General features: G+C 37.8%; 1 protein-coding gene across 1 annotated transcript in view; it reads right to left on the bottom strand.

Annotated features, from left to right (window-relative positions):
* Positions 1-6,059: 6,059 nt before the first annotated feature.
* The window catches only part of lars2 (leucyl-tRNA synthetase 2, mitochondrial), a 131,641-nt gene continuing 122,341 nt past the window's right edge, over positions 6,060-15,359 (bottom strand). The window contains exon 21 of the mRNA XM_079894226.1: positions 6,060-7,657. Coding sequence (XP_079750352.1) covers positions 7,478-7,657 — 180 coding nt within the window. The 3' untranslated portion in view covers positions 6,060-7,477. The remainder of the gene's footprint in view (positions 7,658-15,359) is intronic.

Here is a 15,359-nt window from a genome sequence, read left to right as displayed (position 1 = left end):
AAAGACTATGCACAAATCATGTTAGATATGGACCTTGCCGAGCTCCAAACACAAATAAAAGAAGCACTGTAAAGTGCCACATGCATGCTGTATAGGCCTAGTCCAATTCTTGAAGTCATTTGATCAAAGTTAAGAAGTTATTCACCGACAATCTTTCCTCTTTTAGCATTCAAATATCATTAACTCTTCTATTTTAGCTTGGCACTGATAGACCTCATTTTACTCATCCACTATTGCAAATTAGCAGAGTTAGTCTACCAATTATTTTCTATATCAGCTCTAATTTTTAAATGATTAATTTTTTTTTTTTTTAATGACTTAAATGATTTATTCAAAAGTTGGATAAAACTTATTAAACTTTCGTCATATTGCTGTTGTTGTTTTTTCTCGTTCAGAACAAGATTCACATCACATGCCTCATAATGTAAAAGTGCTCAAATACACACATTTCACGTGTTTGGTAGTTCACTTGGAGGCCACATCATCATGACCTCATCGGAAGACTAAGTAGCCAAAGCTCCCAAACAAACTATGATGGTGTGAAGAGGAAAGTGAAGTGATAGATAACGGCACTCATGTGATCAGCTCCACAAGCCAAACATTCCTGAAGCAACATTATCTGCAGTGTGAAGAGCGACAGAAACGCTTTCCCCATTAGCACACACCTCACACGTCCCACAACACAACCTCACACGTCCCACAACACAACACAACACAACACAACATACACTGACACTTTAAATGTCTGAATGTCTTTGCATTGTTGGGGAAGCTTCTCTGAAACTAGTTTAACAAGCTTTTAAGCTACAAATAAATGAAATTAGTTAAGAGACAGTCAGGCCACACTTTAGAAACATACAAGTTACTATCAAAAAGTAGCTTGCTGCATTGGAAATACTTTACAATGACATTGTATATTACAAATGACTGATAATTGTTTTGAGTTTCTTTTCGAGTGACCGATGCTTTGCCAAAGCAATGGTCGCAAAACACAACGTGTGTGGTCTTTTAAGTTCATTACAAAACTGTGGCGGGACAGATTAAACTATGACGGGTCATCATAAAATCAGAAATGGACATTTGAGTGCAGTAAAGCAGGACAATCAATCAATTTAAAAAGGCTATTATTCACCTTGAAGTCTTCGACGCAGACTGCATTTTAATCTTTAGCTTGCATAAATTACATACAATGTACTTCAAGAAGTCGATTCATGTAAAATCACAACTATATGTGCTTTACATAGGGTAGAATGGGGGAAAATGCCCCAAATAACTACTAGATGGAGTCAAGATGCGTTTTTGTTGCAAAAATCAAATTTCATGAAAACTCTGGACATTTTTCATACTAGGTTTAACATTTATGTAATTGTCGCTGAAAACTAGGATAACTATTCTTGACACATTTAAAGTCCGCGTGAACCGGAAGTTGCAAATGACTTTTCTTCAGTGTTGTGACGTATTTCCCAGTGAAAGGGAATATTGAACAGAGGGCAGGGTTTTACTCTAGCGCTCCTCCTCTCCATCTCTCGCTCATAGAGCTGGTAAGTCCCGCCCCTTCCGTAAAACCCCAAGTGGACCTCTAGGTTGAAAAATCATCAATGCAAGTGAATGGGAGAAAATAATTATTTTCTGGTCCCGTTTGAATTGTGCCATGAATGTGAACATATGTTGTCTGTGAATTTTTTATATAATGTTTCATGTTACGAGTTTGACAGTATATTGTACGATTCTTTGGCTAGCAGTTGTGGAAAAGACATAACGAGAAAGACTACATGTCGCCTATGTGACGTCACCCCATAAAGTTGACTTACCCGTGGTTTTCGCCAACCTCAACGATTTTGTCCTCTCCCTGAAAGAAGGCAGTGAAGTGCACCAAAGACACAGCCATGTTTAGCGGGATCCGTGAGCTAGTCCGTGTGCGAGTGGTGTTGACGTTTCAAACGCGTCGAAAGCAGCGAAGAGTTGTAGTCCACAAAGTGCTCACACACAAAGTCTAACCATATCAAACTTCTACCCGCTAAATTGTAGCATTCTTTACACGAAAAATTGTATTAAAAATTCACAGACAACATATGTTCACATTCATGGCACAATTCAAACGGGACCAGAAAATAATTATTTTCTCCCATTCACTTGCACTGACGATGTTTCAACCTAGAGGTCCAGTGGGGTTAGCGGAAGGGGCGGGACTTACCAGCTCTATAACAGACTAACGGTTTGAGGGGAGTGGTTAAGCGTTTCCCAACCCAAGCCGTCAAACCTACATCATCAGAGAAGGAACGCCATTCCAGACCGGAAGTAACATTTCAGACTTTGATTAAAGGAGAACTCCGGTCAATTTTAACATTGAGCTAATTTTTTTGTAAATTTGGAGTGCTGTCAATACAGAGAACAACGACAAAAATCGGTGTTGCCTACACCGTGTTATTCTATTTTTAAAATTTGCACCCTGTTGACTTCAATGGGGCAAGTACTAAACCTGCTTTTAGCCTCTTAACATCCTTGATGTGTCATTACAAGTGCACAGAAAATGTGAGTGATTCCTTCTGAGTGAACACGAGTGAGTCTGACTGCAGTAGATGTGAAAGAAATGTATAAAAATGATGTTATTTAAGCCAGCGCAAATACCTTTGTTTACATCCTGTTTTTCGGTTGAAGTCCAAAGTAGTCGATTGCCGAGTTCACGCGCGTGATCATAGGTATTAAACCTATGCGTGTGAACTCTGCAATCGACTACTTTGGACTTCAACCGAAAAACAGGATGTAAACAAAGGTATTTGCGCTGGCTTGTTCACTCAGAAGGAATCACTCACATTTTCTGTGCACTTGTAATGACACATCAAGGATGTTAAGAGGCTAAAAGCAGGCTTAAAACTTGCCCCATTGAAGTCAACAGGGTGCAAATTTTAAAAAGAGGATAACTCGGTGTAGGCAACACCGATTTTTGTCGTTGTTCTCTGTACTGACAGCACTCCAAATGTACAAAAAAATGAGCTCAATGTTAAAATTGACCGGAGTTCTCCTTTAAAGATTACGACGGCAAACAATTTTTTTCTGTGTATTAACTTGCACGGATTAATTGTTCACCACAAGACTAGTAATATGCGCTAACAAAGTAAATAGGGTCAATTTTGATTTCAGTTTGACTTTAACATTTTTCACAGAAAACAATTACAGTCCTTAAGGGGGGAGTTTCCCTCATTCTACCCTCATCATCAGACCATCTCTTCTCAGTGAACTGTAAAGCCGCAAGATGCGTGGTGAAACAAAAAATTGCAATAATGCACAATTTTAGCGATCTAATAAGACAGCAACGCTGTCTTGTAATGTAGCTTTACATTACACTACATTACACATTACAAGTGTAATGTAGCTTTTTTTCGCGCTACGCCGCTACTTGCTGGAAAAGGTAGTTCGCTACTGAAAAAGCTACACTGTTTTAAAAGCAACTGAAAAATATAGTTAAGTTACTAGCGTCTCTACTTGTAGTTAGCTCCTCCCCAACACTGTTAGCTGCAAAATATTACAGTTAAGTGTCATTTGCACTTAAATGCGTTTAACTACCTTTTTTCCATCATTTTCTGACTTTGAATCAACAGCTGTGACACTGATTTTTGGTCGGTAACCCACAAAATTGCTCAGGTGGCGTTCATCACAATAACACAAATACTATAAAACATGTTTCATCGTTTCACAAGCACAAAATGTCACACTCTTCATTTTGAAAATGAAATGTTTTGTTTAATCACTTTAAACACAGCTTTATTTGTGTGTGTGTGTGTCATGGTGTGTGTTTTCCTTAAAAAGTATGCTTTTGCTATCTTTCCACTGGCAATATATTTTGGTTTGATATTTTGTATCTGCAATGACATTCAGATATGTGTGTGTATGACTAGAAAGACCGAACACGTTCTGGAGCCGCTGTAGAACTGCTTGACAATGGTTGTGTGTTATTGCTGAACATTATTGACATACAGACTGAGAGAACTACAGGGGTGTTTCATTCAAACTACTATATCAGTATTCAGTACACCAATTCAAGTGAAAAGCTGACTTGAGAAATTAACATGAATTTCCTGAGGATCATTTTCTCTTTGAGAAAGAGAGTCTGACAAAATCTGACATTCTGGACAAAAAGGGTTTCTGTGAACACTGACACTAATTTACTATTTGATTAATGACCCAGAAATACTGCAGAATGTGAAATATTTAACCTATTTTACATAATTTTCGTTGCTTAAAAAAGTTATGGTAACACTTTACAATAAGGTTAATTAGTTAACAGACTTAGTTAACATGAACAATACTTCAGCATTTATTAATCTTAGCTAATATTCATTTCAACATTTACTAATACATTATTAAAACCAAAGGTTATATTTGTTAACATTAGTTAATGCACTGAACTAACATGAACAAACAATGAACAGCTGGATTTTTATTAACATTAACAAAGATTAATAAATACTGTAACAAATGTATTGCTCATTGTTACAGTAGTTCATGTAGTTAATACATTGTCCAATGAACCTTATTGTAAAGTGTTACCAAAGTTATTTCTAAGCTTAAATCATTGTCTGCCAAGTAATAATCAATAATCTGATTCTTTAGAAAAATAATAACACTCCTCTCCTCAACAAGTAACACGATTTAAGGAAACAATGCAAAGAGTTGGGCCATAGTTTAATACTTAGGCTTCAGGATTTGTTCAAATCTTAAAGGTGCTGTATATAACTTTTCCACTCTACTAAAGCATATAAATACCATAATATGTTTGCATATATTGAGGAAACATGCTAAGTTCACATACTCGTTTCTCTGAAAAACACTTCTACATCCAGTTATTTTACTTTGAAATGTGTTTTTCCAGGCTGGAATGTGTGTTATTGTTTTGGTCTGTGATTCTGAACGCTGTCAATTGTCATTGTCCATTGCGCTCGTTCCTGTTGCGTGTGCTCAAACTGGCAACCCAGGTGAGCGCCGTCGAGTCTGAGGAGGCGGAGGCGGGAGAAACGATGATCTCCGATATTTTGAATTCGACTGCAGTGCCTATTTCAACCACTAGTCATTCTGTCATTCTTACAGACTGCACCTTTAAAGGGAAACCCAAAAGAAAATGCTTTGGTTACCATTCACTTTCATCATATGGTCAAAAAAGACATTTCTCAAAATATCTTCTTTCTTAAAGAAAGATAGTCCTACTGATGATATAAGGGTCTGTAAATTATGTCAGAAAATGAATAACAGAAACAAAAACAACAACATATAAGAGACCACTAATATGAATACAGTAAGTAACACAATACACAGGAAATGAATACTCTAAAAATATCAAGTTCACAGGTCACATGTCATCTGGGACGAAAAAACAACCCCTTCCTCTTCTTAAAGTCAGCACATTTGAGGAATGTGGGACTTCTGGGAAATTTTTCCTTCAGTGTTTTATTAGTGAGTCACTTCGATAAGGCCATAAGGGACAGCAGTGGGGATCAATTTCAGACTGAATTATGTGTGGCTCCTGACTAACATGGCGAACAACAGAGGTACTGTCAGTGAGTGTCCCAGGACGCCAATACCCTGAGGGAATAACACTTCATGTGACATGAAAGGCTTCCTTTATGCCAGTTCCCAACTTTTTGTTCACTCAAGTACTGAGAAACATGTTCTCTAATGCCTTTGGAGAAGGTCAGACACTCAGACACATATAAAGCAACCCAGTGGAAACCCGTTTAGCGCGCGCTAACTCGAGTGTGGTGTCAGTGTGCGTTGTGTCATTGGGTTGGGCTGCCGAGACTGAGAAAATGGGGCCAAATTACTCCAGTGTTGAAATGTGATGACTCAAGTCTCTCCGTTCGCATTTCCAAAGGGAATGATGGGCATTGCTAAAGCATTCTGACAGGACCTCATAGTCTTATAAAGAAGAGATCCATTCATTACCTTCAGATTATTGTTCTGTGGAAACAGTGTCCCGACTATTCACTAAGAATGGAAATATGTTCTGGTTTCATCTGTTAGGCTCCCGAACTTAAAATGAAAAAGATGGTTCACCCCAAATCTATGATACCATTTTATTGCTGTATATACATTTTCTTGAACATAGATGAACAAACATCCTGTATCTTGTCTATTGTGCGCACAATTTTCACTCAGAAATGTAGTCAATTTCACAAATTCTTGAAATTAGAAAATAAAAACACTGAATTATTTTCTTGTAAAACGTGCAGTCCTTTAATCTTTATTTACAACTTTGAAAAGTTCATTTGTATAGTGTACATTTTAGTTATTTGTCTAGTTGTAATACATAATATATGTATTTTTTTTTTGTTATTATTTCTTTTTGTGTACTGGAAGCTTCACCGAAACAATTTTTTGTGTGTTTTTATAAGCATATTTGGCAATAATTCTCATTTAGATCCTGAAAAATGACAAATCATTTTTTCACCCTTGTGTTACCAGTTGTGGTTGGAGAGATTTCTAAAAATCTCTTATTTTATGTTCCACAGAACAATGAAAGAAAAAGTTTTTGACCTCGTCATTTTAAATTAAAAAGTCTTCCAGTGAAAATGAAAGATGTATGCAGGATTCTCCAATCTTTTAGTCCGCTTAAACTCTATTTCTGTCAATCCTTACTAAATCCCACTTTTTTTTTTTAAATAACCCGTTTCACTCAGATGTACGTCACAATACGGATAAAAAGATCTGACACCATTGCATCTTGATTTTAATATGCATGTGCATTATCTGAAACGGCTTTAAAAAGACAAAAGCAACATTTCTGATCAAATTTTATTGCTGATTTGGCTTGTTATTGCAACATAGGGTTTGGAAACCGTTTTGAAGATTTTTGCCTATTCAAGAAGATACAGTACAAACTGTACTTGCTTGACATAACCAAAGCATAAACTGGGTCCTTACACCGGACCAAAAGCTCTGACGGACAGAAATGCGTACTGTACTGTATATGAGTTTTAGGAGTGTGGTTAGAGGGAAATCAATGCAAAAAACTACACTTTCATGAAAACAAAAGTTAAGAAAATTGACCGATTAGAATGAGCTTTTCTTGCTCTTTGATGCGGTCAGGGTGAGACGTTAGTCACGAGACCCATCACACTGTTGTCTGAAAGCTCGGCATGATCTCTCAGAGGTGCTGTAATGTAAGGCTAAACCCGGTGTTCAGAAATAGCTCGCTACAAAACACTCACGACTGGCCTGACTGAGGTGGGGCTGGTACATAAAATGTATCCCATAAACCTGAAATCATCTAAAAGCTTCTTTATTTAGTAGCAATTTTCATTTTCACCAGAGCAGAGAGAAGCACTCAACAAGTTCTGCAGAACATCTTGTTACTCGTGTCCATCATGGTTCCCTTTTCCAAAAATTCGTTGCTGTTTTCCTGACGTGGCTCTTTGGATATCAGAGTCTTGTTCATGTACGATCCCTTCTGGATCCCAAATTCAATAAGGCACATCTTGTCACGTCATTGGTCCAGCAGAAAGTTGATGAGAGCAGTTCTGGGTGAGAGGATGACTCTCTTAATAACGCGGTCCGAGAGAAGACGGGCTCCCAGAGGACTCTTCAACACCAGATCCTGAACCTTCTGTGCGTCCTGAGCCACTTCACGAGGCACAGATACACTCCCACACGCCTTATTATTGATCTGAGGAGAAAACAGAGACAATATTGATGGCATCTGAGAGGTTAGAGACTGAAGATACATGCATTTCATACGTGTTATTTTGAGATGAAAGTACGGTGGCCGAGAGAGCTCAACGCTCTGCAACTGAAGAAAACACATGCAAATAGAAAAACATCAGTTTTATAACACACGTGCTCCAAATACTCACAACACAACAAAGTAGAAAGTACAAGCGCTGCAAATAGCACAGACCACAACGGAAATGTTTCCAGAGGACCCCAATAATAAGTGACGAACCCGGCTGGGACACCCATTTCGCAAAAACTCCCATATATCGCAAAAAAGCATTTTTACGCTCACATGAGGTGGTTTTTCAGGCAATTCGAAAACGGGATATTTCGCAAACCTGCAATGGAAACAGTTTCTTCGTGTTTACAGGTCACCTGGTGTACGTAAAAGTCGATCATTCTTTAAAGAAGGCCCGGTATGTTTGGACAGAGGACGAGACAGAGTTCTTAATTAAACTCATAAAAGACAAAAGTATTACGGGAATATTCTAAACAACAAAGACATGCAACGATTTATCAAGACCTTGAAGCAGATATGAGGAAAAATAAGGAGCTTTCCTTGCCATTAATGTTTGGATAACAACCCTACGTCTCCTTCCATTAAAAATAAAGGCTAGTGCGGTGGCTGGGATATACCTAAACCTACAGTACCAACATCCATCACCATGAATTTTGGAATGACTTATTGTGAGTGAAAAAAATGGCGTTTCAGTCGCATAACATCGGGCCAGGGCCGTTTCCACTGTCACTTCCGGGGCTTGATCGGGGCTTACTCGGGGCCAACGGCCAGGATTTCTGGCCCGTCGAATACCTTGGGCCAAAGCGGGACAGCTCGGGGTAGAGGAGTGGTTACGAACAGAGGCGGAGTTTACCAGCGCCGGATGATTCTGTCAGCATTAAAGACTTTTAAAATAATTTAACTCGCGTTCATGTTTGAATGCCTTCTGTTTGTGATGCAAAAGACTATGCGCGCTATTACCATAGTAAACATAGTAGGCCTAAACGCTTGAAGATACGCATAGTAAAAAAACATAGTGAACGCTTGAAGAAATCAGACCAATCATAAAGGCTATCACAGTCATGTTTTTATTTTATCTGTCAGTAGCCTACATCCCATCTCTTTATACCGGACTCTCATAAAATAAAGCAACTTTTTTTTTCGGGAGCTTCCTCTGTTTCTCTGGCTGAAAATATCTGTATGGGAGTCGAGAGAGTGCTAAAGCTCCTCAGGTCGTATTTTTGGTGCCATATATTTGTAGAAATTATCATTCTTTCTAAATGTGATGTAATGTCCTGTAACTACCAGATAAACAGAAACAGACGCGACTGAAGAAGTAGCCTAAGTGTGTCCTCTTTCTTTTTTTAGATAGACCTAACGGTAATTTATTTCTGAGTGACTAATGTGCAATTTTGACACAGATTAATTCATTATGATCAATGTATCACTTTTTATTGTAAACCTGTGGTAAAACATCGATGCTTGGGTTTTAAATATTCAAGTAAACAACAAAAATGCCAGCAAACGGCAGTGATTTCTGATTAGTTTTCTGATAAAGCTTCCATTTGTTGGTGAAATGATGGGTTAGTGTGACGTTGTTCCAGAGAGGCGTGTTACGGGCGTGTGTTAGTGAAGCCCTGGCTCGCACTGGCCCGACAGTGGAAACACGGCTAATGAAAACACCGTCATTTCGCAATAGTTTTTTATCAACATTTAGAAAAATATCACAAGAGTTTTGCGCAAATCTGTAATGGAAACGCGGCTAAAGACATTTTCTAAAGAGTAGTGAATAGTGCAAAACTAGGGAATTATTTGCCCATTTGATTGTCCACCAGGCGAAACTCGTGCTGTGGACGGCTGAGAGTTTTTTCTCAATGGCCCAACTCAAAAGAACTCAAAGTCTCTATGATATTCTGGTCTTCAGAAGTTAGTTTGATAAAAAAAACTTTAGATTTTTTTTCAAAGTAATACATTTATTCAGGAAAGATGCATTAAATTGATCAAAAGTGACAGTAAAGACATTTATAATGTTACAAAAGATTTCTATTTCAAATAAATGACTTTTTTTTTTTTTTTATTCCTATTCATCAAAGAATCCTGAAAAATAAATATGTATTACAACCGGTTTCAACATTGATAATAATCATAAATGTTTCTTGATCATCAAATCATCATATTAGATGATGCTTTCTGAAGAATCATGTGACTGAAGACTGGAGTAATGATGCTGGAAATTCAGCTTTCATCACAGGAATTTTAAATAGCAATAATATTTCACAATATTGCTGTTTTTATATCAAATAAATGCAGCTTTGGTGAGAGACGGATGTATATGCTGTTAAAGGACAGTTTAACAATGTGTAAATATTAATTATAAAGCAAGGAGTCTGTATTCATAATGGAAAATTGTAGTACACCATTTGATGAGGGGAAAAAATTAGGCAAGAAAGAACGAAGCAAGAAAATCTCAAGGCTTTGCAAACTGACACTCCAAGAGTTGAGACTTGAGCTTTCAGAAATTCAATTAGCTCTACTCCTTAAAATGCATATTCGCCAAATGCTCCGTCAGAGACACAATATTGGTAAAATGATGTAAATCAGCAGTAGTTTTAGTTTATAAGCTGACATGTTGTGTGTTCAAGTGCTTATGTTGCATCATGGGATGGATCTCTTTGAGGGTGGATACCTAGCTGTGCGTCTGCTAGTTTAGTGTGTGAGTTTGTGTGAAACACAGCATCTGCTCCTCAGTGTGTCTGTGGTGAAATTAAACGCACCCATACAGTTGGACGGCATCATGGGAGAAAATCAACCCTGTTATTATGACTCCCAAAGTAGTTCAGCTGTCCCGCATAAAGCAGGGGATTCCCTAAAATACTACCAGCCTGAGGCCGGGCCGTGAGTGGGCACAGCAAAGCCTTCTGGGTAGGACTTGCTTCCTTATTTGTAGATACAATTATTTTTTGCATCCTTCTTCGAAACAGTTACTTATGTGTACTGTGTCATAAAAAAAAGGTGAATATTCTTCCATGGACTTTCGCAAATTGTTTGGTTGAGAAAAACATGAAAGTGTACAGTTCCATGCTTTAGTTATAGTTAGTTTACTTTTTGTTAATTTCATTTACAGTAGTTGAGCTAGTGACAAACTGCATTCAGGTGAATTTCTTACAATTTATTTCAGGCAACAATTATTATTGTTTTTTTATTTTTGCTTGGGCGAGTAATTCAAGTACAGCTTTTCTAAAGCACAAAATCACCCGCATACCAACCAACCAATGAGAACGTAGAACAATGACGACAGCCAATAGCAATAGAGCATGACAACGAAAGCTTTTATGGATCCGTTTGACTTTTTATCCCACAATTCTGACGTTTATATCTTGCAATTTGAGTTTACATCTAAAAAAAGTTCATGTAAAAAGTTGCAATTGCAAGGCATAAACTGATGATTACACGAAAAATTCTGTTTAATTCTTAGTTTACGCCTTGCAATTCGGACTTTTTATAAACATCTGTCATGGACGAAAAGCACACATTCATGAAATGAATACTTCGTTCACAAAATGCATTTATTAGCATGCTGGGTGGATTTTGGCCACAAAAGGTGTCAACATTCGGAAATTGTGCATGAAATGACTTTACATTGCTGTAGACAAAATGTTTCTCATGGCATTTCATGTTCTGATTCAGCGCCACTTCACATCTCATGGCTTCAGGTCCTGTTGTCAGATGCCTAAATTGTACGAAAGTCGGAATAGTGAAATGTACTATAACTCAAAATTATGAGGAAAAACAAAAAACAAATGGCAAGATTTAATCTAAGAAATCAGAGGGAAAAAAAGTCAAAATTAAGATGTTAAGGGACTGTTCGTTTTTTATTTAAGGGGTCACCGGAGGAGTTTTGAGATCTGTTGTCAAAAAAGACATGACCCTCCCTTCGCCAGCAATACATTTTTCTATGACCCTCCAAAATGATTGTGAAAAAAGGCATGACCCTCCCCGATAATTTATTGATTATCCTAATTCTGTACTGGTTTGCGCTTGGCAAAGATGTTCAGATAGCCATTGTTTTTTTGTTTTTTTAAACCAAAAACTCTTGCTTTCTCATCTGGCTGTAACGATAGACCAAACCTACGATTCGGTTCGTATCACGATTTTTGATTTTAGATTTGAAAAAAAATCATGTTTTCGGTGCTGATGCGGTGTGACTCGTTCAACATGTGGGTGGCGCTGCCAACAAAGCATCTAAAAGCTGTCACAAAGAACCGGCAAAAGTAATGATTATTAATATGTCAAATATAGCAAGGAGACATTTTAATTGTTTATTAATAAACAAGTGTTTTCTGTGTCGACTGCAAAGATGAAGTTGACGATGCGTCGCGATCTTCGCAGAACGCGCCAGAGAGAAATGCACATTTCATAAGCAGAAAGCAGTCTGTTTTCCTTCGTTTTGAATTGTTCTGTTTAAAAGTAGACATTTCAAGCTTTCTATATATTTCTCAGGTCTGTGAGGCAAGTAGCATATAGGCTACCTTACGCTGAGTTTCGGTTCATTTATGAGACAAGAGTCCAGTTCACTCGCCCGCGCCTCCATGTCATGATTATCTATTTTATATGTACTTCTTATTTATTAAATCCAGATGAAACATTGATTAACATTAAGATACAATTAATAAAAAAACGAAATTCACTTTAAAGAAAGGCTTTGTGCTTTCTGTTTGAGGTCTCTGTGAAATTTTTAAAGTCGCTTTCAGAGCAGTCATGTCCGTAATGGAGAACTGTCACGCCCTTTTTTTTTTTTTTTTTCATAAATGCAAACACGAAAAATAAAATAAAAATAATATTTTATGTTCTGTGGAGGCCGATCTTTATTCATCCGGTGGGTATATATCTTTTGGTTTGCACAGTGTAATTCATAGAATTACTAAAACATATTTTGCCACCTAAAAGTTAAAGATTTTTTGTCACGTCACATGTGTATTTCCCTCATATTAAATATAAAACGCATGTGTAGACTGATATTTTTCTAATGTCTTGACTCCTTTCAGACGTTTCAAAATATTGGTATTAAATGCATTTTCTGAGAATTTATATTTCAAGTTTTGACTGCAAATGTAACGTCCATAACACTGGAATCGCCCAATTTTAACGAATTTATCCTCAACTAGTTTTTGTGGTGTAGGTGTACATATTTTATTATGTTAACTTAAATAATACTAATAGTAATTTAAAGATGTGGTAGCCCTACATCTTACACATAGTGGAAACAAAATAAGAATGGAAACTAAAATATGGTAGTATCGCGCTACAGCGCACATTCTATCAGCTGCGGTTCTGTCAGCGCCTAAGTCCCAATACTGTAAAACTCGACGTAGGCCTACATTCACATCACATGTTAATGCAGCGGTAGAGTTACACTCACAGGACACTGTGCACTTATTCGCAATCACAAAAGTTCATTATTTGCTCGTGCTTTAAAGCTTTGCCGGGTAAACATTTCATTGGCATTCTGTTCTGACATGATGCACTTCTTCTAAGCGCGAACTGAAGTGCGCGCGCACTGTCAAACAGCGCCAAACTGGATTTTTGTTGGGTCAGACCCATCTGATCGAAGGGGGGCTGATAACGCGAGATCAACATGGAGCTAAATGGAAAAAAAATAGCACCAAACAAGCCACTTTGAAATGTTGCTGTTTTCATGAATATAAAAGTTGGGTGACCCTCCCCCTAGACTAAAAAAAGTTGGATGACCCTCCCCTCAACAAAGAATAAAAAGACATGACCCTCCCCTATTTTCCTCTGGTGGTCCTTTCCATAAATACCGAACGGTCCCTAACTCAAAATTCTATGAAAAAAGTCAGAATTGAAAGATTTAAACTCAAAATTCAGATTTTAAAAAAAGAGAATTGTGAGATGTTAACTCATAATTACAAGATATAAACTTAAAATTGCGAGAAATAAATCAGCTGCTAAGTAAAAATTGCAATGGCATAATATGCTTACATGGTGGAAACAGGCCTCCATACTGTAGCTGACAACACAATACTTTTACCCCAGATTTGGATAAAATGAGGTAACTTAGAAGGCAGCATACATTTACAGCAAGATTTTTGAACACTGACAGATGCATGAGGGCAAGTAGAGACACACACACAGAAGATTTCAGTCCCCAGATGGTTCAAGTCTGTAATAACCGTTCACTCACCATGCCAAATTCAGAGGCCAATCCCTTCACACACACACACAAATTACAGAGTGCCTGTACTGAAACACAGGCTTTTAAGTTGGAGGTAAACACTTTCCCTTTGCCACTTTCCCAGAGAACATCCTGTGCTGAATATTCAGCAAACAAACACCCCGATAACAAAAATATCCCAAACACACTGAGGTACCCATTCGTTTGAGAGATGGTTATGTTTGCTATATCCAGCATAACTATAACTACTGCTCATGCTCAAGGCTAGTGGAGTCAAATCCAGCCCTAACAGTATTCAACTCTGAAGAAAATCCCAGAGATATGACAGAACACACTAGAATTGTGGCAGTGTATTTTGCACCGCTCACATCATGCCAGCGCAGAGGTGTAAAGAGTACCTGAAAACCACAGTTACCTTACAGCAAAAAATGACTGCATTACAAGTTACCAATTTCAATACCACTTGAGTAAAAGTCTGAGTATCTGTTTTTAACAGTAAGTTTCTTTACTCATCAGGCTCACAGATGCACTAGTCCTCAAACCCTAAGACACATGCAAGTGAAAAACAAGAAAACTGTTGATTTGTGAGGAGAGCGATCACATGCTTATTTTCTAAAATCAAAATAAAACTGCACACCTCAATATTGCAATCGACACAACAGCCTCTTAAACGTCTACAAACACTCAAGTCTTTGATTTTGAAAATCAAAATCTTCTGTGTTGTCAGAATAAAATCCAAACATAAGGGCGACAGAGCGTTTTCCCGTGTCGGACCCAAACTTTGGGATGATCTCCCTCTTTCTGTAAGGTCAGTAAAGTCACTACTGGAATTTAAAGGGATAGTTCACTTTGAAATTAAATTTTGGTATGTTTTAGCTTACCTCAAGGGCATCCAAGATGTAGGTGTCTTTGTTTCCGCAGTAGTTTCAATTTTGATATTTTTAGGTCAAACTGTTCTTGTCTGTCAGTCATATAATGCAGGTCTGGGGTCACTGTCTCAAAGAGCATGCAGAGAGTCCAAATTAAACAATTCCCCATCGTCCAAATTAAACAATTCCCCATCGTAAGTACACATTGATGGCCTAAGACACGAAACGAGCGGTTTGTGTGAGAAAACGAACAGTATTTATATCGTTTTTACCTCTTATACACAGCCACGTCCAAGTGATCTGAGGGCGCGGGCGCATCATGGTGTGTGTCGTGTGCGCAGACTGGTGCATAGATATATACACTAGATGTCGCCTTGTCTACGGCAGTTCATTGGAACGAGGCGACATCTATTCTAGTGTATATATATCTATGCACCAGTCTGCGCACACTTCACACAATAGGAAGCGCTCGCGCCTTCAGATCACTTGGACGTGGCTGTGTATAAGAGGTAAAAACGATATAAATACTGTTCGTTTTCTCACACAAACCGCTCGTTTCGTGTCTTAGGCCATCAATGTGTACTTACGATGGGGA

The sequence above is a fragment of the Squalius cephalus genome, assembly GCF_949319135.1.
Source record: "Squalius cephalus genome assembly, chromosome: 15".
In the NCBI taxonomy this organism is placed as follows: domain Eukaryota; kingdom Metazoa; phylum Chordata; class Actinopteri; order Cypriniformes; family Leuciscidae; genus Squalius; species Squalius cephalus.
Note: the sequence above shows the minus strand (reverse complement) of the source record. Positions and strands in the feature narration are given on the sequence as shown.